This window comes from Pelophylax lessonae (genome assembly GCF_965119305.1).
Source record: "Pelophylax lessonae genome assembly, chromosome: 6".
Classification (NCBI taxonomy): Eukaryota; Metazoa; Chordata; class Amphibia; order Anura; family Ranidae; genus Pelophylax; species Pelophylax lessonae.
In genome coordinates this window covers 52241069-52262415 of record NC_138773.1, presented here as the reverse complement: position 1 = coordinate 52262415, position 21347 = coordinate 52241069, and the positions used below count along the sequence as shown (strand labels likewise).

The window sequence follows — 21347 nt, the reverse complement described above, 5'->3', positions numbered from 1 at the left end:
GGAAACTGTGTTCTACAAACTACAATCGATATTGCTGTGTGGTGTGGGATTGGAGATAGGCAGGTGTCAGTGATCCACATCCATTTTTCTGTGTGTGAGCTGCAGTGAACACAATCTTTTTGGGCTGCAGTGAACACAATCTTTTTGGGCTGCAGTGAACACAATCTTTTTGGGCTGCAGTGAACACAATCTTTTTGGGCTGCAGTGAACACAATCTTTTTGGGGTGCAGTGAACAAAATCTTTTTGGGGTGCAGTGAACACAATCCTTTTTGGTGTGCAGTGAACACAATCTTTGTGGGGTGCAGTGAACAAAATCCTTTGTGGGGTGCAGTGAACACAATCTTTTTGGGGTGCAGTGAACAAAATCCTTTTTGGGGTGCAGTGAACAACATCCTTTTTGGGGTGCAGTGAACACAATCTTTTTGGGGTGCAGTGAACAAAATCCTTTGTGGGGTGCAGTGAACACAATCTTTTTGGGGTGGAGTGAACAACATCCTTTTTGGGGTGCAGTGAACAAAATCCTTTTTGGGGTGCAGTGAACAAAATCATTTTTGGGGTGCAGTGAACACAATCTTTTTGGGGTGCAGTGAACACAATCTTTGTGGGGTGCAGTGAACACAATCTTTTTGGGGTGGAGTGAACAACATCCTTTTTGGGGTGCAGTGAACAACATCCTTTTTGGGGTGCAGTGAACACAATCTTTTTGGGGTGCAGTGAACACAATCTTTGTGGGGTACAGTGAACAGAATCTTTGTGGGGTGCAGTGAACACAATCTTTGGGGGGTACAGTGAACACAATCTTTGTGAGGTGCAGTGAACACAATCTTTGTGGGGTGCAGTGAACACAATCATTGTGGGGTGCAGTGAACTCAATCTTTGTGGGGTACAGTGAACACAATCTCATACTTCTGAAGGTTTGAGGGTGCTGCCTGTTCCATACTCCCCCTACTCCTCATCTAGCCTTTTAGGGGTACAAACAATAGTAATTGGGGCCTAGTGTGGTTGTGTACGTGTGATATACATACACTTTTTTGGGATCATATTTTCTATTCCGCTATTTAATCAAAAACCTTTGGGGATCAGTTAAATTGGGGGATAGTCTGTGTTGGTACGTGTGAGAGAGATCCACCTTTCCAAGTTGTTGGGGTTCATCTCATACTTCTGAAGGTTTGAGGGTGCTGCCTGTTCCATACTCCCCCTACTCCTAGCCTTTTAGGGGTACAAACAATAGTAATTGGGGCCTAGTGTGGTTGTGTACGTGTGATATACATACACTTTTTTGGGATCATATTTTCTATTCCGCTATTTAATCAAAAACCTTTGGGGATCAGTTAAATTGGGGGATAGTCTGTGTTGGTACGTGTGAGAGAGATCCACCTTTCCAAGTTGTTGGGGTTCATCTCATACTTCTGAAGGTTTGAGGGTGCTGCCTGTTCCATACTCCCCCTACTCCTAGCCTTTTAGGGGTACAAACAATAGTAATTGGGGCCTAGTGTGGTTGTGTACGTGTGATATACATACACTTTTTTGGGATCATATTTTCTATTCCGCTATTTAATCAAAAACCTTTGGGGATCAGTTAAATTGGGGGATAGTCTGTGTTGGTACGTGTGAGAGAGATCCACCTTTCCAAGTTGTTGGGGTTCATCTCATACTTCTGAAGGTTTGAGGGTGCTGCCTGTTCCATACTCCCCCCTACTCCTAGCCTTTTAGGGGTACAAACATTAGTAATTGGGGCCTAGTGTGGTTGTGTACGTGTGATATACATACACTTTTTTGGGATCATATTTTCTATTCCGCTATTTAATCAAAAACCTTTGGGGATCAGTTAAATTGGGGGATAGTCTGTGTTGGTACGTGTGAGAGAGATCCACCTTTCCAAGTTGTTGGGGTTCATCTCATACTTCTGAAGGTTTGAGGGTGCTGCCTGTTCCATACTCCCCCTACTCCTAGCCTTTTAGGGGTACAAACAATAGTAATTGGGGCCTAGTGTGGTTGTGTACGTGTGATATACATACACTTTTTTGGGATCATATTTTCTATTCCGCTATTTAATCAAAAACCTTTGGGGATCAGTTAAATTGGGGGATAGTCTGTGTTGGTACGTGTGAGAGAGATCCACCTTTCCAAGTTGTTGGGGTTCATCTCATACTTCTGAAGGTTTGAGGGTGCTGCCTGTTCCATACTCCCCCTACTCCTAGCCTTTTAGGGGTACAAACAATAGTAATTGGGGCCTAGTGTGGTTGTGTACGTGTGATATACATACACTTTTTTGGGATCATATTTTCTATTCCGCTATTTAATCAAAAACCTTTGGGGATCAGTTAAATTGGGGGATAGTCTGTGTTGGTACGTGTGAGAGAGATCCACCTTTCCAAGTTGTTGGGGTTCATCTCATACTTCTGAAGGTTTGAGGGTGCTGCCTGTTCCATACTCCCCCTACTCCTAGCCTTTTAGGGGTACAAACAATAGTAATTGGGGCCTAGTGTGGTTGTGTACGTGTGATATACATACACTTTTTTGGGATCATATTTTCTATTCCGCTATTTAATCAAAAACCTTTGGGGATCAGTTAAATTGGGGGATAGTCTGTGTTGGTACGTGTGAGAGAGATCCACCTTTCCAAGTTGTTGGGGTTCATCTCATACTTCTGAAGGTTTGAGGGTGCTGCCTGTTCCATACCCCCCCTACTCCTCATCTAGCCTTTTAGGGGTACAAACAATAGTAATTGGGGCCTAGTGTGGTTGTGTACGTGCGAGATACATACACTTTTTTTGATCATATTTCCTATTCCGCTATTCAATAAAAACCTTTGAGGATCAATTGAATTGCGGGATAGTCTGTGTCGGTACGTGTGAGAGAGATCCACCTTTCCAAGTTGTTGGGGTTCATCTCATACTTCTGAAGGTTTGAGGGTGCTGCCTGTTCCATACTCCCCCTACTCCTCATCTAGCCTTTTAGGGGTACAAACAATAGTAATTGGGGCCTAGTGTGGTTGTGTACGTGTGATATACATACACTTTTTTTGGATCATATTTTCTATTCCGCTATTTAATCAAAAACCTTTGGGGATCAGTTAAATTGGGGGATAGTCTGTGTTGGTACGTGTGAGAGAGATCCACCTTTCCAAGTTGTTGGGGTTCATCTCATACTTCTGAAGGTTTGAGGGTGCTGCCTGTTCCATACTCCCCCTACTCCTCATCTAGCCTTTTAGGGGTACAAACAATAGTAATTGGGGCCCAGTGTGGTTGTGTACGTGTGATATACATACACTTTTTTGGGATCATATTTTCTATTCCGCTATTTAATCAAAAACCTTTGGGGATCAGTTAAATTGGGGGATAGTCTGTGTCGGTACGTGTGAGAGAGATCCACCTTTCCAAGTTGTTGGGGTTCATCTCATACTTCTGAAGGTTTGAGGGTGCTGCCTGTTCCATACCCCCCCTACTCCTCATCTAGCCTTTTAGGGGTACAAACAATAGTAATTGGGGCCTAGTGTGGTTGTGTACGTGCGAGATACATACACTTTTTTTGATCATATTTCCTTTTCCGCTATTCAATAAAAACCTTTGAGGATCAATTGAATTGCGGGATAGTCTGTGTCGGTACGTGTGAGAGAGATCCACCTTTCCAAGTTGTTGGGGTTCATCTCATACTTCTGAAGGTTTGAGGGTGCTGCCTGTTCCATACTCCCCCTACTCCTCATCTAGCCTTTTAGGGGTACAAACAATAGTAATTGGGGCCCAGTGTGGTTGTGTACGTGTGATATACATACACTTTTTTTGGATCATATTTTCTATTCCGCTATTTAATTTAACTGGGCCTCCATGCGAGACCTGTGTGCCTTGTTGCGCTGTTTTGAGTACTCCACCAACATGGCCAGTGGCAATGACGCCGTTCTCAGCTTAACTATCCCACTTCTATGCCTCCTTGAAAAAACAATTCGGGCGATGATGGAAGAGGATGTGGCACAGGATGAGGAGGAGGAGGAGGATGAAGAGGTAACATTTCCAAGGCTTTCAGGGCAGTCATTCGCAAGGGGCTCCGAGGGTGGGTTCCTGCACACGCAAACGCCAGGGACGCAATTGTCCAGCAGGGGCACAGTTCTGGAGGATGAGGAGGATGAGGAGGAGGAGGAGCTGGAGGAGGAGATGGAACCATGTTCACAGCAGGGTGGCACCCAGGCCAGCTCATGGCCATCACTGGTGCGTGGCTGGGGGGATACAGAGGACACGGACGATACACCTCCCACAGAGGACAGCCTTTCGTTGCCTCTGGGCAGCCTGGCACACATGAGCGATTACATGCTGCAGTGTCTCCACAACGACCGCCGAGTTGCCCACATTCTAACTTGTGCTGATTACTGGGTGGCCACGCTGCTGGATCCCCGTTACAAGGACAACGTACCGTCCTTAATTCACTCACTGGAGCGCGATCGCAAGATGCGCGAGTACAAGCGCACGCTGGTAGACGCCATGCTGCTGGCATTCCCATCTGACAGCGGGGCCACAGTGGAAGCACAAGGCAGAGGAGGAGGAGGAGGAGGTCGCCAACGCAACCAGGGCACCGCCAGCACCTCAGAAGGCAGGGTTAGCATGGCCGAAATGTGGAAAAGCTTTGTCAGCACGCCACAACAAACAGCAGCACCAGCAGCTCAGATGGAACGTCTTAGCAGGAGGCAGCATTTTACCAACATGGTGGAGCAGTATGTGTGCACACGCCTACATGTAGTGAATGACGGGTCTGCCCCCTTCAACTTCTGGGTCTCCAAATTGGGCACATGGCTTGAGCTTGCCCTTTACGCCTTGGAGGTGCTGGCGTGCCCTGCAGCCAGTGTATTAGCACGGGTATTTAGCACGGCTGGGGGCGTTATAACAGACAAGCGCAGCCGCCTGTCCAGAGACAATGTGGACAAGCTCACGTTCATTAAAATGAACCAGGCATGGATCCCACGGGACTTTTCCGTACCTTATGCAGAATAGCAATGGATACCGACCTTACCCACCCATTGTTCCATTTTTGCTCTTTCTCACTCTTTTGGGGTGTACCCTCATTTAAAATTTTTGAAAAGAAGCAGTGTTGGCTACCTCGTCCTCCTCCTCAGGGCCAGATTAATGTAGGGGCTATTGGAGCTGCAGCTCCAGGCCCCTACCTTTTATATAGGCCCCGGGTTGGCCATATTCACTGTTACCGCTCTTCTGTCACTTGTAAACACAGAAGTCTGGCTTCTATGCTCGCTTCCCCAGGCAGCACCCTCAGAACCTCCCCACACAGCGTGAAGGCCGGACAAGGAGGGACAGTTGGCGATGCATGGATGTGTTTATGGGCTTCAGAGACAGCATCCCATGTTGAATTAGGCATGCATGGCTGCACCCTTCCTCCTCTGGGTGCATGGCAAGGCACGGCCCTTAAGGCCCTTCAAAATCCTCAGCACCAAGCCCATGATGCTGTTAATCCGGCCCTGGTCCTCCTCCACCGCCGCTTCCACCTACACCGCCCATAGGTGTGCGCAGCCTATTGCATTAAGGTGTGCACCCCAAAGTTGAAATACACATGCATGTGTTTGCCAGCAGGGAGAGTAATGTATCGGGGCCATGTACCTGTAGGCAAGGAGAAATAGAGCAGAGCAGGTCCCAGGGAGATCTTTCCCATCTCCTCACTGGCAATGCTATGTGCCCTAGGTGATTAGGGTGTGCCCAGGCACACCCAGCACACCCTGTGCGCACGCCTATGTCACCGCCACATCCACCACCACCTCAACCTCCCTCCTACTCCATATGGGCCTCGTCCTTCAGAGATGAAGAAGAACATTGTTTTATTTTTCTGTTTTTTTTTTGTTGTTTTAAGTTATTTCCCTATCCACATTTGTTTGCAGAGCACTTGCCATGCTCTTAATTACGTTTTGCTGCCATTTGCAGCACTCTAGCCCTTTCCTTTGGTGTTTTAGAGCCATTTTAGTGCCTTAAAGTTCGGGTCCCCATTGACTTCAATGGGGTTCGGTGTCCGGGAAAAGTTCGGTAAAAGTCCGGGACACGGACCCGGACTTTTTTTTAAAGTTCGGCCGAACCCGTCGAACACGGACATCTAGGTGTTCGCTCAACCCTAATAATAATAATAATACTAATAATAATAATATAGACTTCTAGTATAAAAAAACAAATCCACATGTTCAATACTGGAAGTTCCTGTAACACAATATGACCACATGAGGGCGCTATTTGCTTTCATCAGAATTATACTGTACCACATGCACATTTTTCTTGTTTGAAATAAAGAAAATGACATTGAGTGATATTGTCCATGCAAGTAAAGTAATCTTGTGTCATTGTACCCCCACTCCATCGCCTTACATTGTCATCGTGCAGCAGCTGAATATACCTGGCTCTGGTTATGAAGTCCCTCTAAGTTTATATTCATTCTCTATGTGTTTAGGAAATGACTGTTCCTCCAAAGGGCTTTGCTGCTCAGTTAAGATCTGCACATCTCTGAGGGTGAACAATATTAGGAAAGCAGGAGGGTGAAAGCAGCAAATGAAACATGTAGACATTTGCAAAAACTGTGAATCTGATGATCCTCATTTTTAAAATCCTGTTTGTCTTTTTCAAGACATACCAAAAAATACTTCAGCTTTGTAGGTAAGACATTACCCTAGGCTTTGTCATACAACTTGTAGTTGGATTCTGGCTAGAATTATGATATATATATATACAGAGCTGGGTGGAGGTGAAAGGTGAGGGGAGAGAGAAAGAGACTGGGTAGTAGGAGAGAAATGGAGGTTGACAGAGAGATAAGGAAGGGGGGAGAGAGAGAGAGACATGGGAAGGGGAGAGGGAGAGAGAGAAATGAGAGAGGCAGAGAGAGAGGGGAGAGGGAGAGAAAAAGAAAGGGGACAGGGAAATAGTAAGGGGGGAGAGAAAGGGGGAGGGGGAGAGAGAGGGAGAGAGAGACATGGGAGAGGGAGAGAGAAACAGAGGGGGGAGAGGAAGAGTCAAGGGAGAGAGCAGAGAGTGAGAGAGAGAGAGCGGAAAGGGAGAGAGCGGAAAGGGAGAGAGTGGAGAGGACAAGAGACAAGGAGAGAGAAACAAGGGAGAGGGTGAGAGAGGATAGAGAGAGAGAGACAAGGGAGAGAGAGATAGGGGATAGGGAGAGAGAAAAGGGGGGTGGGAGGGAGAGAGACAAGTTAGAGGGAGAGGCAGAGAGAGAGAGAGAGAGAGAGAGAGAGAGAGGGGAAAGGTAGAGAAAGACACAAGGAGAGGGAGGGAGAGAGACAGAGGAGAAATAGATGGGGAGGGAGAGAGACAGGGGAGATAAGGAGAGCAATGGGGAGAGGGGGAGAGACAGGGGAGAGGGGGAAAGAGAGAGAGAGGGAGAGAGACAGGGGAGAGGAGGGGGGGAGAGAGGGGGAGAGAGAGACAGGGGAGAGGGGGTGGGAGAGAGACAGTCAGGGGGAGGAAGGGAGAGAGAGAGAACGATACAGGGGAGGTGGGAGAGAGAGACAGGGGAGGGGGGAGATAGAGACGAGGGGGGGGAGAGATGAGGGAGAGAGAGACAGGGGAGAGGGAAAGGGGGTAGAGGGGGGAGAGAAAGAAAGAGAGAGAGACAGGGGAGAGTAGGAGAGAGGGGGGAGAGAGACGGGTTGAGAGAGATATGAGGAGAGAGAGAGGGGGGAGAGAGAGATGGGGAGAGAAAGAGGGGGGGAGGTAGGGGGAGAGAGAGAGATGGGGGAGAATGAGAGAAGGGGGAGAGAGAGAGAGACAGGGGAGAGAGGGAGAGAGAGATGGGGGGGAGGGACAGGGGAGAGGGAGACAGGGGGAGGGGGAGAGAGAGAGAGAGACTGAGGAGGGAGGGAGGGAGAGAGAGAGAGCGAGACAGGGAGACGGGGGTGAGAGAGAGATGGGGGGGAGACGGGGGTGAGAGAGAGATGGGGAGAGAGAGGGGGAGAGAGAGCGGGGGAGAGAAACTGAGGGGGGAGAGAGAGAGAGACGGGGAGGGGAGAGAGAGAGAGAGGGGAGAGAGACAAGGGAAAAGATTAAGAGAGGCAAAATAGACGGAGATAGACAGACAGACAGACAGACAGACACAGACAGACAGACAGACACAGACAGACAGACAGACAGACAGACAGACAGACAGACGAGGGTTTTTTCCACCCAAACATCAAATAGGCCATTAGAAATATTTCAAAGTGTAAAATAAATAAAACTGGAGAAGAAAAAAAGTTCCAGTGAGTGTTTTTCCCCTTTACAAACAAGCCTCAGAATTCTAGGGGAAAACTTCCGTCTCACTCAATAATACAAATCATATGTAACATGCTGTAGCCCAGAGCAATCCATATCAATGACTTCATTTGGAAACTACTGACTGGCGGGTTGTTCTGTGTCAGAAGTCATACACAGCCAGGCATCTGGTATTTCCAGCGATGGCAGCTTCCTTATTCCTCCCTCTACAGCTTTCCCTGAAATAACTTCCTTTTACTCCCAGACAGGTGATGACAAGCTATAGGCATTCAAAATATGTCTGCAATGTCAGCAATCCTGATGGCCCTTCTACATAGCGCAAACAATGACGGGTGGCGTGTAGACGCACGCCGAATGAAAATCAGCTGTCTATATTTTATGTGTGTTTTTACATTATTTTTTATGTGCTTTAACAGGTCTTCCCGTGTGTACAGTACATGCCTTTATGTGCATTCACACGTCTTCTCATATGTTATGTGTCTCCAATGCACAGGATTATGCCTATATATTTTATCATATCTCAGTAAAATTAAGTATTTTTAATGGTTAATGGAAGTGTTTCCCCTCTCAATAAATGACTTCCCCTGCAATGCAACTCTGGACTTGTAAGAAAATCTGACTACTACCTCCTTGCACATCATAGTCCTCTCCTCTTCGGGGGGTGTGTAATTACTGTCTGTGCTGGCCCAGCTTTATTGCCCCCCCCCCCCCCCACTTCTTCCAACACAACTTTTTATGAAGCAAGCAGGGAAAATGCAGAGAGGAATATAATATTTTTTGCCTTCCTCTTGATCAACTGAGGGTATAGGGTTCGGTATATACATGAATGTACCAAGACCCCCCCACTACCACTGCTACCTATCCCCTGTCCAGGGAGATCATGAACACAAAAGTGAGATCTATTATGTCACTTCCAGGTTCAGAGCCGCCATTCTTCAGCTGCTGTGAAGGGGAAGGAGCTGATCAAGCACAATCTGTGAATGATTAGTGTTTTTGGGGGAAAGAGGTAACATTAGGGTTCTTATCGACCCCTGATGTCTCCTTAAAGAGGACCTGTCATATACAGTATGCCAGGAATATGCAAACTGTGGCCCTCCAGCTGTTGCAAAACTACAAGTCCCATCATGCCTCTGGGTATCATGCTTGTGGCTGCTATGCCACATGGGACTTGTAGTTCTGCAACATCTGGAGGGCAACAGTTTGCATATCCCTGCAGTTTGCTATCACATAAGGGGATATTGGCTCTCCAATGTGATAGCAATAAAGTTAAGTGATATAAAAAAAGTTTAAAAATTAAAACAAACCATTGTAAATATAAAAAAAAAAATGTAAATCCTCCCATCCCCTGTTTACACATATCCATATGTAAATGCAGGCATTGGTGCATCTACATACAAACACGATGACTGCGCTACACGTTACATATCACCGCACACGCCAGAGTGACAGCCAATAATTCTAGAGAAATAATTCACAACTACTTCTAAATTAATGACCCACAAAGCCTTTTAAAGCATCACCTATAGACAATTTTGGGTACCAAAGTTTGTCACCATTTCACAGCCATGTGCAATTTTAAAGGTTTGACATGTTGGGTATCTATTTACTCAACACAACCCTAACTGTTTTATTAAAAAAAAAAAATACTTTTATACATAGTTTTAAAAAAGATTAACTCAAAATAAAAGATTAACTCAAACTAAAAGATTAACTAAAACTTGTGTTATCGATTTTTTTGAAAGCATAGATCCAATACAATGGCGATAGTTGCAATTTTTTGTGTCACACAATATTATTGACAACTGTCAAACCCATGCTTTCTGTAAAAAAAAAAAACACTAACATTAACAAAGTAAAATTGGACCGACATCAGTCATCCAATCATGAACAAACAAAAATCCTATCTTTTTTTTTTTTTTTTTTACATTTGCTTTGAAAGTGATTGGGTATTCTTTGCAAAGTACACTTTCACTTTGTTTTTACCTAATTCACTAAAATAAGTGAAAATTCACTGTGAAAAGGAACATGCCCTACTTCTTTAGTAAATCGGGGTGTGCATATTACCCTTTTTTTTTTTTTTTTTACAGTTGTAGTTAAAGTAATTATAAACAATCATCTTGTAAAAAAAACAAAAAAACATTCAGTTTAAAATAGAAATGAAAGGCAAAACATTTTTGTACAGATATATATAAAAAGAAAAAAAAAAAAAACATTATAAATACCTTTTTTCCCTTTTTTTTATAAGTGATCACATGCCCTCTGTTCTCAGCTGCATAAGAGCTGGGGAGAGGAGAAGCAGCAGCACACTGAGCTTCCCAGTGAATGCAGCGGTGGGGGTGTCAGGATAAGTCTGATCATTGGAGGAAAGCAGGCTGAGTTCCCAGCATAGCTAGAGAACTGATCACGCTGTGCTCTCCGACTTGGTGTGGTCAGTTTTTAATAGGAAAGCAGAGGGACTGGCAGGAACACCAGGGATTTCACAAAAAGGAAGCAATACAAAGAGAACAGGATACTTTTTCATTCAAGTACATGGTACTACAGCAGGCACATATAATTATTTTTATCCGTTCACTTTATTGCTGATATGATTCTGAAATTCATGACGTAGCTGGGTGTAGTAAGATGTCCGCTGCCCGCTTTGTCTTCTGTCAACCTGGTAGCGGTGGAACGCATGCGCAGCTGACGGAACGGCACTACCATTACACTGCAAACTAAATTGAAGAGGTCATGGGACTTTGAATGAGGCAAGTCACTTATTCAAAACAATTATACAATGTGTACAGTATATGATCTCAAATTTTATTAAAAAAAAAAAAAAAAAAAAAATAGCAACTATCCATAATCATAAAGTACATAATAACAATTTCCAAATTTGGTAAAAACATATGAAATAAAGAGCTGACATAAAAAAATTCATAGTTAATAAGATGAATTCATAATAAACTGGTACATGATGGTATATACATAAAAAATTGAAAATACATGATTGATATAAATATAACACACAAAATATCTTAAAATCCTAAGACTCAGCGCGTTTCGTGGAACCCTGTCCACTTCATCAGGAGTGTGATGCAAGAAGATATAAGTCAGCTCAAAGAGCGAGACCAGCATCTAAAAAGGGGGTGATAGGGGCGTCTGACAAATGCCTCCCCCCACGGCAGTGGCAGGAGAACCCATCCAGGTCAAGGGGACACCCAGAGGGGAGGCCAGGATTGAAGTGTGGTCCATAGAGTAAAAAGAATGTATGGGCACATCTAGCCCGCATTGATGTGTGTAGTCCATATTGGAGTAGTATCCTAATTCTCCTTCAAGTAATATGCATGTTGTCACTTGAAGGGGAATCGGGATACTATTTGTATTTTCAATTTTTTTATGTATATACCATCATGTACCAGTTTATTATGAATTCATCTTATTAACTATGAATTTTTATATGTCAGCTCTTTATTTTATATGTTTTTACCAAATTTGGAAATTGTCATTATGTACTTTATGATTATGGAATCCAGGTTTACAGGGGAGCCGCACAGGCCCCGGTTGCAATTGCAACCCCTACAACCCCTGTAGTTACGCCCCTGCTTCCGTTACATTATCTGACGGGTAGCGGTAATCCGATAGAACACCAGCACAATATGCTTGGCAACTTGCAGTCCCCATTGGAAAGCATGTGACAGGGTGACAATGCAGGATCATAATTGGGGGAGGGGGCTCTAGCGTTGTCACCCAATGACAGGAAGTGGCTGAACATGGCAGGATCACCAGGAAAAAGCTGCAGGTCTAAAACAACAGATTATGACTTTGGAAATGGTAGAAGTGTGTTAAAGTTTCTATGAGATTTTAGTGATCACATAGATTTTAACAATGGCGTCCATTATCTTCTATTCTGACACCAGTCTCCAGCCGTGACCAGGAATGTGACAACAAAGTGTCACTGTGATGAGTGACATTCCTAGGACCAGACAAGCTAAATCTTGCTTGTTGTCAGAGATTAACCGCTGCCGTGTCTGGCAGCTGTCAGGGCCTGTTGGGAAGTTTGTACAGATTGTTGGGGAAAGTATTTGACTACGAGCCCATCAGGTTATCTGCCTGTTACAGTCATCGTTGTCTAACGTGGGGGTAATCAGCGTGGAATTCAGTCTGGATGGAGGGAAGTGGGCCGAGGCACAACGGCAAGGGAATGAATTTGCCAGTACAGTATTCGGCTTCCTGCTGATATCAGCTACATACATTCAAGGTGCAAAAAAAACAAAAAGGTGTGCAAGTCTAAAGCCCCGTACACACGCGTCGAAAATTGGCAGGGAATTTTCGTCCAACGTCCGATCTGCCGATTTTCGGCTTGTTAGTATGATGCTTCCGACAACCGACTCCGACTTTTCGGCCGAAAAAAATCTGGTGTGCAGACTATAAAATTTTTTTTGGCCGTCAAAACACGGCCCGATTTTCGTGCAGTCACTCAGTACAGATTTCGACAGGGAAACTGTGATGAGCAAGTCTGGGCATGCTCAGTGAAGAAAGAACACAAAGAAAGCAAACCAACACATGACATCACTTCTGAAGTAGATTTTTGTTGGGTGAGAAAATTTGTGTGCCGTCTAGGCACATTCCAACCAACAAAAAAACACTCTGGACAAAAGTCGGACGATCGGTCGGCCGATAATCGTTGCGTGTGTACGGGGCTTTAGTTTGTTTCCTTTAGAAAGCGGTCACAGAGTTGAAAATCCTGTCCCCTGCAAGCTAAAGAGAAGGGTGCTTAGCTCTTTATGAATAAGCAGTGGTCTCTCTGCAGAGGTCTGACAACCCAAACCCCCCTCCCTCCCTCCCCAATCCTGCTAAGTCAGACCAATAGCTCTGCCAACAGCAGATTGGAGAGATCTAGCTCTCTCCAGGTAGAGGGGAGGAAGATCAGGGAACATCTGTTCGTTGATCTCCCTTTCCTGCTAATGACCCAGAAATGACATGTAAAACGGTGTCACTTTCCCCAGCCAGTGAAGCCAGAGAAGAAGAAAATGGAGCACAATTTGCACTCCATTAGCTTCATTAAAGGGCCGGTGAGACATCAGGGGTCTTGTAGCCTTGTAGACCCCTGATTTCTCATTATGGGGAAACTGTCACCAAAGAAGTCATCACATCGGGTATGAAATGAATAAAAAACTTTAGTGAAAAAGTTTAGAAAGTGTAAAAATGTAAAAGTTACACCCAAGCACTTAAAACCTTCCCTTTGAAAATTTTTGAGCATCCCCCCGTCCCAACATACATGTAAGTATGTAAGCAAATACATAGATAAGGGGCGCCTACGCGAAAAAATTGTAGATTATGATACACGTTACATATCGCCATGCATGCCGGACTGAATGCAGTCATTCTAGGTCCATTATTCACAGTTAACTCTAAACTGATGACCTGTAGGGCACATGCAATTTTGAGCCTTGACATGTTAGGTGTCGATTTACTCGGCTCATCTTTTATATTTTACCAAAATTTGGGTAAATGATTGAGTTTGTGTGTCCTAAAATTGCCTTTAGCCCCAGTTCAAGCCGAATGCTGCTTTGAAATTGCGCTACTTCAGCGCAATTTCAAAGTCGCCGGTCAGTGCGATTTCAGGTGCAGCTTGCCAACATCCGTGCGATTTCATGCACAGATGTCAATGCAAGTCGCACATGAAATCGCCAAAAATAGTCCAGGAATCTTTTTTCAAATCGGTACAAGTCGGAGTCGCACTGACAGGGCAGCTGTTAGAAATCGCGGGGCCCCGTACAGACTACCTGGCAGGGCCCCCCCCCAAGAAAATATTACCCGCTTGCCAACTGCGCACAGTATATTTACTGCGGCAGTCAGCCCCGGCCAGGCAGAGTGACGTAGATCTACGTCGCTAGCCTGTCACCGGGTTTTGAGCCAATAGCGGGCGAGCGCGCGCCCGCCTCGGCTCGTTCACAGAGGAGTCCGGGCGTGTGACCGGCGGACCCGATGTTCGCCGGTCACACTACGATCGTTGGTAGAGCGGGAGAAAGGCGGGCGGCTTATGTAAACAAGCCGCCTGTCATTCTCCCCTGTGTAAAAATGCAGATCAGACGGTTCTACTATGTAGAACCGTTGATCTCTGTTTTTACACTAGTAGCCATGTCCAATCACAGTTAGAATCACGCCCCTAGGACACACTTAACCCCTCCCTGTCCAATACAGTTAACCCCTTCCCTGCCAGTGTCATTTTTACAGTAACAGTGCATATGTATAGCACTGATTACTGCAGTAATGTCACTGGTACCCCCAAAAGTGTCAAAAATGTCAGTCAAGGGTCCGATCTGTCCGCCGTAATGTCGCAGTAACGCAAAAAAAAAATCGCAAATCGCCGCCATTACTCGTTAAAAAAAACACCAAAAATGACAAAAATCTTTCCCTTTGTTAGTAAACGCGATAACTTTTGTGCAAACCAATCAAAATACGCTTTTTGCTATTTTTTTTACCAAACATATGTAGCATAAAACAAATTGGCCGAAAATGTTAAAAAATGTGATTTTTACATTTTTTTGGGGGGGAATTTCATATAAAAAAAAGTGAAAAATATTGTTATTTTTGCAAAATTTACGCTCTTTTTTTGTTTATAGTGCGTGATCAAAAAATCGCACAGGTGATCAAATACCACCAAAAGAAAGCTCTGTTTGTGGGAAAAAAAGGACGTCAAATTCGTTTAGGTACAGCGTCGCACGACCGCGCAATTGTCCGTTAAAGTCACGCAGTAAAAAATCCCTGGTCAGGAAGGGGGTAAAATCTTCCGGGGGCTTAAGTGGTTAAAGATATATTTAGCTAAAATTACAACAAAATCACTATTATCAGACACAAATATAACATAACTCGCATAATTACTGCTAAATATAAAAAAAAAAAACTATGTTAAATAAATAAGATGAGAAAAATATACAGGCTGGGCAGTTGGAGCTCAGTGATCAGAGAGAGAGAAACAAAGTTACAATTTACAAATAAACTCCTGAGCAGAGATAAGTGCTGGGAGGGGGGGGGGGGCACACAAGGGAAGGGATTAGTGAGGGACAACTGTCTCTTTCTCAACAGATAAAAGCTGATAGCAGGGAGAGGGACGGATCAGATTCAGGTGCTGGAGGAAGATTTCTGTATTTGTTGTCCATCACTAATCCCCCTCTCTGTGTGGGCCCCCCCTGTGTGCTCGGGCCCCCTACAAGAGCGCTGGTGGTCCCCCCCTATCAGCGGCCCTGCGCACCGATTTGAACAGTTCCATAGGCACAAATAGGGTGTGATTTTTCATGCGAATTTGAACTGTCAAATCGCATGACAAGTCGCACCAGTGTGGACAGGGGCTAAGTGTATTTTTTTACAGACATTCATAAACATTTCATAAACCACTGCACTAATATTGTGTAGCATAACAAATTAAAACTACCACTACTTTATGCATTTTATACTCTAGGGCAGGGATCCTCACACTACGGCCCTCCAGCTGTTGCAGAACTACACATCCCATGATGCCTTGTAAAACTCTGACATTCAGAGACATGACTAGGCATGATGGGAATTGTAGTTCCGAACAACTGCAGGGCCATCATTTGAAGACCCCCTGCTCTTTCAGAAAAATATATCATGCTTGGGGGTTTAAGGTAAACTTCAGTCTTGAAATTATCTTTTTAAATGTGAGAAAAAACACATTAGTGAAAGGGTTAACCACTTGCCGACTGCCTGCCAACGATTTACGTCGGCAGTCAGCCCCTCACAGGCAAAGCGACATAGGTCTACGTCGCTAGCCTGTGAGGGTCTAGGGAGCGAGTGCCCGCCGCCGGAGGCGCGCTCCCGCTCACTCACAGACCCCCCCGCGCGAGTGACTGGCGGACCCGATGTCCGCCGGTCATTCGCGATCGTCGGGTGGAGAGGGAGAAAGGCAGGCGGCTAATGTAAACAAAGCCGCCTGTCATTCTCCCCTGTGTAACAGCACAGATCATACGGTCCTGCTATGTAGGACCGTTGATCTGTGCTGTTACACACACACAGCCACATCCAATCACAGTAAGAATCACGCCCCTAGGGACACACTTAACCCCTCCCTCTCAAATAAAGTTAACCCCTTCCCTGCCAGTGTCTTTTTTACAGTAACAGTGCATATATATAGCACTGATTACTGCAGTAATGTCACTGGTAACCCCAAAAGTGTCAAAAATGTCAGTCAAGGGTCGGCCGCAATGTCCCAGTCCCGCAAAAAAAAAATCGCAGATCGCCGCCATTACTCGTTAAAACGTTAAAAAAAAAACAACAAAAATGACAGAAATCTTTCCCTTTGTTAGTAAACGCGATAACTTTTGCGCAAACCAATCAAAATACGCTTTTCGCAATTTCTTTTTTACCAAACATATGTAGCAGAAAACAAATTGGCCTAAAATGTTAAAAAATTTAGATTTTTACATTTTTTTGGGGGGAATTTCATATAAAAAAATGTGAAAAATATTGTTATTTTTGCAAAATTGTCGCTCTTTTTTTGTTTATAGCGCATGATCAAAAAATCGCACAGGTGATCAAATACCACCAAAAGAAAGCTCTGTTTGTGGGAAAAAAAGGACGTCAATTTAATTTGGGTAAAGTGTCCCACGACTGCGCAATTGTCCATTAAAGTCACGCAGTGCCGAATCGCAAAATAGACCCTGGTCAGGAAGGGGGTAAAAATTTCCAGGGCTTAAGTGGTTAAAGCAAACCTGTAAAGAGGGAAACCTAGAAGCTTCTTATGATTAACTAATTATTAGGCTACAGGGCTATCATTGCCATCCTGGCTTCGCTACCTATTATATCACTAACCTAGCCAGTGAAGTCTGAACTCCTATCCCATGTAGTTACAGAAGAGACTATCAATGACTGACCCCGGGGATGCCACGATGGGCAGTATAGGTTGTTAGAGACTACATTTCAGGTTGTACATCATATGTATTGCAGGTCATGTATGGACAATCCAGGGTAGCTGGTGGTGGCCCCTCGTGATGAACTTACAGAGTACCTGCAGGTCTCATTCACGAGGACGCGGGTGGAAAAGGTCTCGTTGTGGGCTTCGATGTGTAGGGTCCGCTCTTTCCAGTTCAAGGTGTTCTTCTGAATGAAGTAGACAAACTCTACCCCGGCAATCTGTGGAGGGGAGCAGAACCCATCATCAAAAATACAGTGTGTAGAATGTGCTTATTAAAGAAGAACCCTACTAAGGAAAACATGAGGAACTAGGAACCCCCCGCCTCCAACCCCAGGTGCCTGAAACACACCAAATAGAGTGATGCGCAACACAAGCTGATTGGTTGAGAGTGCAGGACCTCCCACTCTCTGTCTGATTTCTGCCATGATTGTAGAAAAAGGATATAAAGATTGATCTCAGTCACCCTATTAGATGTCCTAGATCAGGCATGTCCAACCCAGGGGCCGCATGCGGCCCACAACCTCAGGCAATGCGGCCCACTGCCCCCTGACAGTTTTTTTATTTTTTTGCTGGGGAGGAAGGAAGTCGAGTCGGGGACACGGCCACAGAGGCAGCCTTGGAGGGGATCATCCACTAGTTGTGTTAAATTAGTGCTGTGGGGGGGGGGGGGGGCGGGGGGCGCGGCAGCGTTTTATTACTTATATACCTTAACTATAGTATACATTTTATATTCGGCCCGAGACAATTTCTCTACACTCAATGTGGCCCAGAGAAGCCAAAAGGTTGGACACCCATGTCCTAGATATTCCAACTGCCAAAATGATTGGTTCTACTCTTGTCTTCCAGAAGGGTTATTGGTGTTTCTGTCCACAAATGTGTGTTCCAGCTTCTCCCGTTATATTCTTCATAATATGTGCAGGAAGAGCGGGAACCCCTTCTAATGGGCACCTAGATGTGCAGTATGGGAACCCAGTGATAGGGATGGTGAAAACCCCTTATAATGGGCACCTAGATGTGCAGTATGGGAACCCAGTGATAGGGATGGTGGAAACCACTTATAATGGGCACCTAGATGTGCAGTATGGGAACCCAGTGATAGGGATGGTGGAAACCCCTTATAATGGGCACCTAGATGTGCAGTATGGGAACCCAGTGATAGGGATGGTGGAAACCACTTATAATGGGCACCTACATGTGCAGTATGGGAACCCAGTGATAGGGATGGTGGAAACCACTTATAATGGGCACCTAGATATGCAGTATGGGAACCCAGTGATAGGGATGGTGGAAACCACTTATCATGGGCACAGCAAACATCCAGGCCCAATATCTTCTATTAGGCACTGCAGGTGCCCAGACTCGGGAACTAAAGAAAAGGATGGTGGGATCCCCTCATAATAGGCAAATCAGGCATGCAGAACCAGGAACTTATGAAAGGGATAGTGGTGGACCCTCATAATTGGCACAGCAGGTGTACAGACCCAAAAACTTAGTGCAGGGGTAGTGAGAACCCCTCTTAATGGTCACAGGAGGTGTGCAGACCCAGGAACTCAGGGAAGGGATGGTGGCAGCCACTCATAACGGCCACAGAAAGGTGTACAGAATGAGAAACTCAGTACAGGCATACAGGGAGCCCCTCAAAAAGGGCAAAGCAGGTGTAAATACCCTGGAACCTAGTGCAGCGATGGTGGGACAGACCTAGGAACTTAGCATAGGATGGTGGGAGCCCCTTACAATGGACGCAGCAAGTGTGCAGACCCAGAAACTCTATAGAGATGGTGAGAGTCCCTTATAATGAGCACAGCAGGTGTGAAGACCATAGGAACTTAGTGCAGGGGTGGTGGGAATCCCAAATATTATGCAAAGTAGGTGTGTAGACCTGGGGCCTTAGTGCAGGGATGGTGGGAACCCCTCATATTGGGAATAGCAGTTGCGTTGACATGAAAACACAGGGTGAGAATGGTAGGCGCCTCTTATAATGGGCACAGCAGGTGTGAAGACCCAGGACCTCATCGCAGGGGTGGCAGGAACCCTTCATAATGGACACAGTAGGTGTGCATACCTAGGAAATTGGGGTAAGGGTGGTGGGAGCCCCTTATAATGGGCACAGCAGGCATGCAGACCCAGGACTTAAAGAAGGGGATGGTGGTAGACGCTCATAATTGGCATAGGACGTGTACAGAAACAGAAACTCAGGCCAGGGATAGTGGGAGCCCCACGTAATGGGGACAGAAGGTGTGTAGACCAGAGAACATTTGAAAGGGATTGTGAGAGCAGCTCATAATGGGCATTTTAGGTGTGCAGACCCTGGAATTAAAGAAAGGGATGGTGGGAGCCCCTTATAATGGGCACAGCAGATGTACAAACTCATGAACTCAAAGAAAGGGATGGTGGGAGATCCTCCTGTTGGGCACAGCAGGTGTGCAGACCCAGGAAATAAATAAGGGGATGGTGGTAGGCCCTCATAATGGGCACAGCAGGTGTGAAAACCCAAGAACTCAGGGCTGAAATGGTGGGAGACCCTCATAATGGGCACAGCAAGTGTGAAGACCCAAGAACTCAGGGCTGAAATGGTGGGAGACCCTCATAATGGGCACAGCAGGTGCTCACACTCCCTATCATACTCCTCCGAAATGCAATCCACGCAATTGTTTGGGGCTGCTGTACATATGAAAGGCCACATCCACTCACAGCAATCAGAAACAATAAGTATTAGTAGCAGGAAAATAACCTTTTTCAGGAGGCGGGGGGCATCAACGTTGAGCTTACAGCTGCGTTCCACCATGTGCAATGAGCCATCTTCACTTCTGTGTTCGTATAAGATATCGCTGCCCAGGAACACCGGGATGAGCGGACAGGTGGGGAACCTCTTCTCATACGCCTGCAGGGTGAAGAGGGGCATGAAAAAGATCATAAATTGTAGTAAAAGCCTACATAAATACGTATAATAAAATGTTAATCATCAAAAAATTGAAACGTGTAATGATAAGATTTAAAAGCAACCTGCTATAACAAAATGCCACACATTTCAGTGTACAGAACGCCTCCAGGTAGCCATATTGCATTGCATTTTGCAGAAAATGACAGCACTGCAGGAAAGGTAATTGTTAATAACATTCAATTACAATATTACACATGTCGCATTTGTACACCCTATATATATATATATATATATATATATATATAGATATTTTTTTATTTTGCTAATTTTTTCCCCACAAAAGTGGACCCTTTAAAAGGGGTATACGAGAAGAGAACAAACAATTTTCATTTAACCACTTGCCTACTGGGCACTTCCATCCCCTTCCTGTCCAGCCCAATTTTCAGCTTTCAGTGCTGTCACATACCCATATGAAGTTTTAATCATTTTTTTTCACACAAATAGAGCTTTCTTGTGGTGGTATTTAAACACAGCTGTTTTTTTATTTTTTACTAAACAGACGAAAAAAATACATAAAATTTTGAAAATTTTTTTTTTTCATAATTCGTTATAAAATTTTATAAAAGGGTAATTTTTCTAATTTACTGATGTGCACTAATGAGGCTGCATTGATGGGCACTGGTAGGTGGCAATGATGGGCAGCACTAAAGGGCACCGATAGGCAGCACTGATAATTGACACTGATGAGAAGACATTGAAAGGCAGCACTGATAAGCGACACTGATGAGAAGACACTGATTGGCAGCACTGATGGGCACTGGTAGGCAGCACTGAGAGGCGACACTGATGGGCACTGATTGGCAGCACTGGTGGGCACTGTTGGGACTGCACTGATAATCAGTGTAGATGTCCCTTTAACACAAGCTGGTTATCGGCTCTCTGCTCCCCTCCTCATGCGGATAGCGTGAGGAAAGGAGTGCCGATATCTGGCTTGTGTTTACAGCCATGACCAGCCGTCATTGGACACAGCTGATCACGTGGTAAAGGGGCGCTGTGATTGGCCTCTTACCCCGATCTGTGATCAGCTGAGTCCGAAGGACTCAGCGATCATAGAGCATGCCATCTGTGCCACACGAAAAGTAAGCCCACGCTGTAGTAACAAGCAAAGTAAGGCCACACTGTAGCCACAGGCAAAGTAAACCCACGCTGTAGCCACAAGCAAAGTATGCCCACACTGTAGCCACAAGCAAAGTAAGCCCACGCTGTAGCCACAAGCAAAGTAAGCCCATGCTGTAGCCACAAGCAAAGTAAGCC

At 45.2% G+C, this 21347-nt stretch overlaps 1 protein-coding gene across 1 annotated transcript in view; it reads right to left on the bottom strand.

The window, feature by feature from the left end:
* SEC14L5 (SEC14 like lipid binding 5) overlaps positions 1-21347 on the bottom strand; it is a 105125-nt gene that overhangs the window by 35375 nt on the left and 48403 nt on the right. Inside the window, exons 2-3 of the mRNA XM_082260011.1 lie at positions 19884-20033; positions 17239-17370 (exon numbers count right to left, since the gene is read on the bottom strand). Of these exons, the coding sequence (XP_082116137.1) occupies positions 17239-17370; positions 19884-20033 (282 nt within the window). The remainder of the gene's footprint in view (positions 1-17238; positions 17371-19883; positions 20034-21347) is intronic.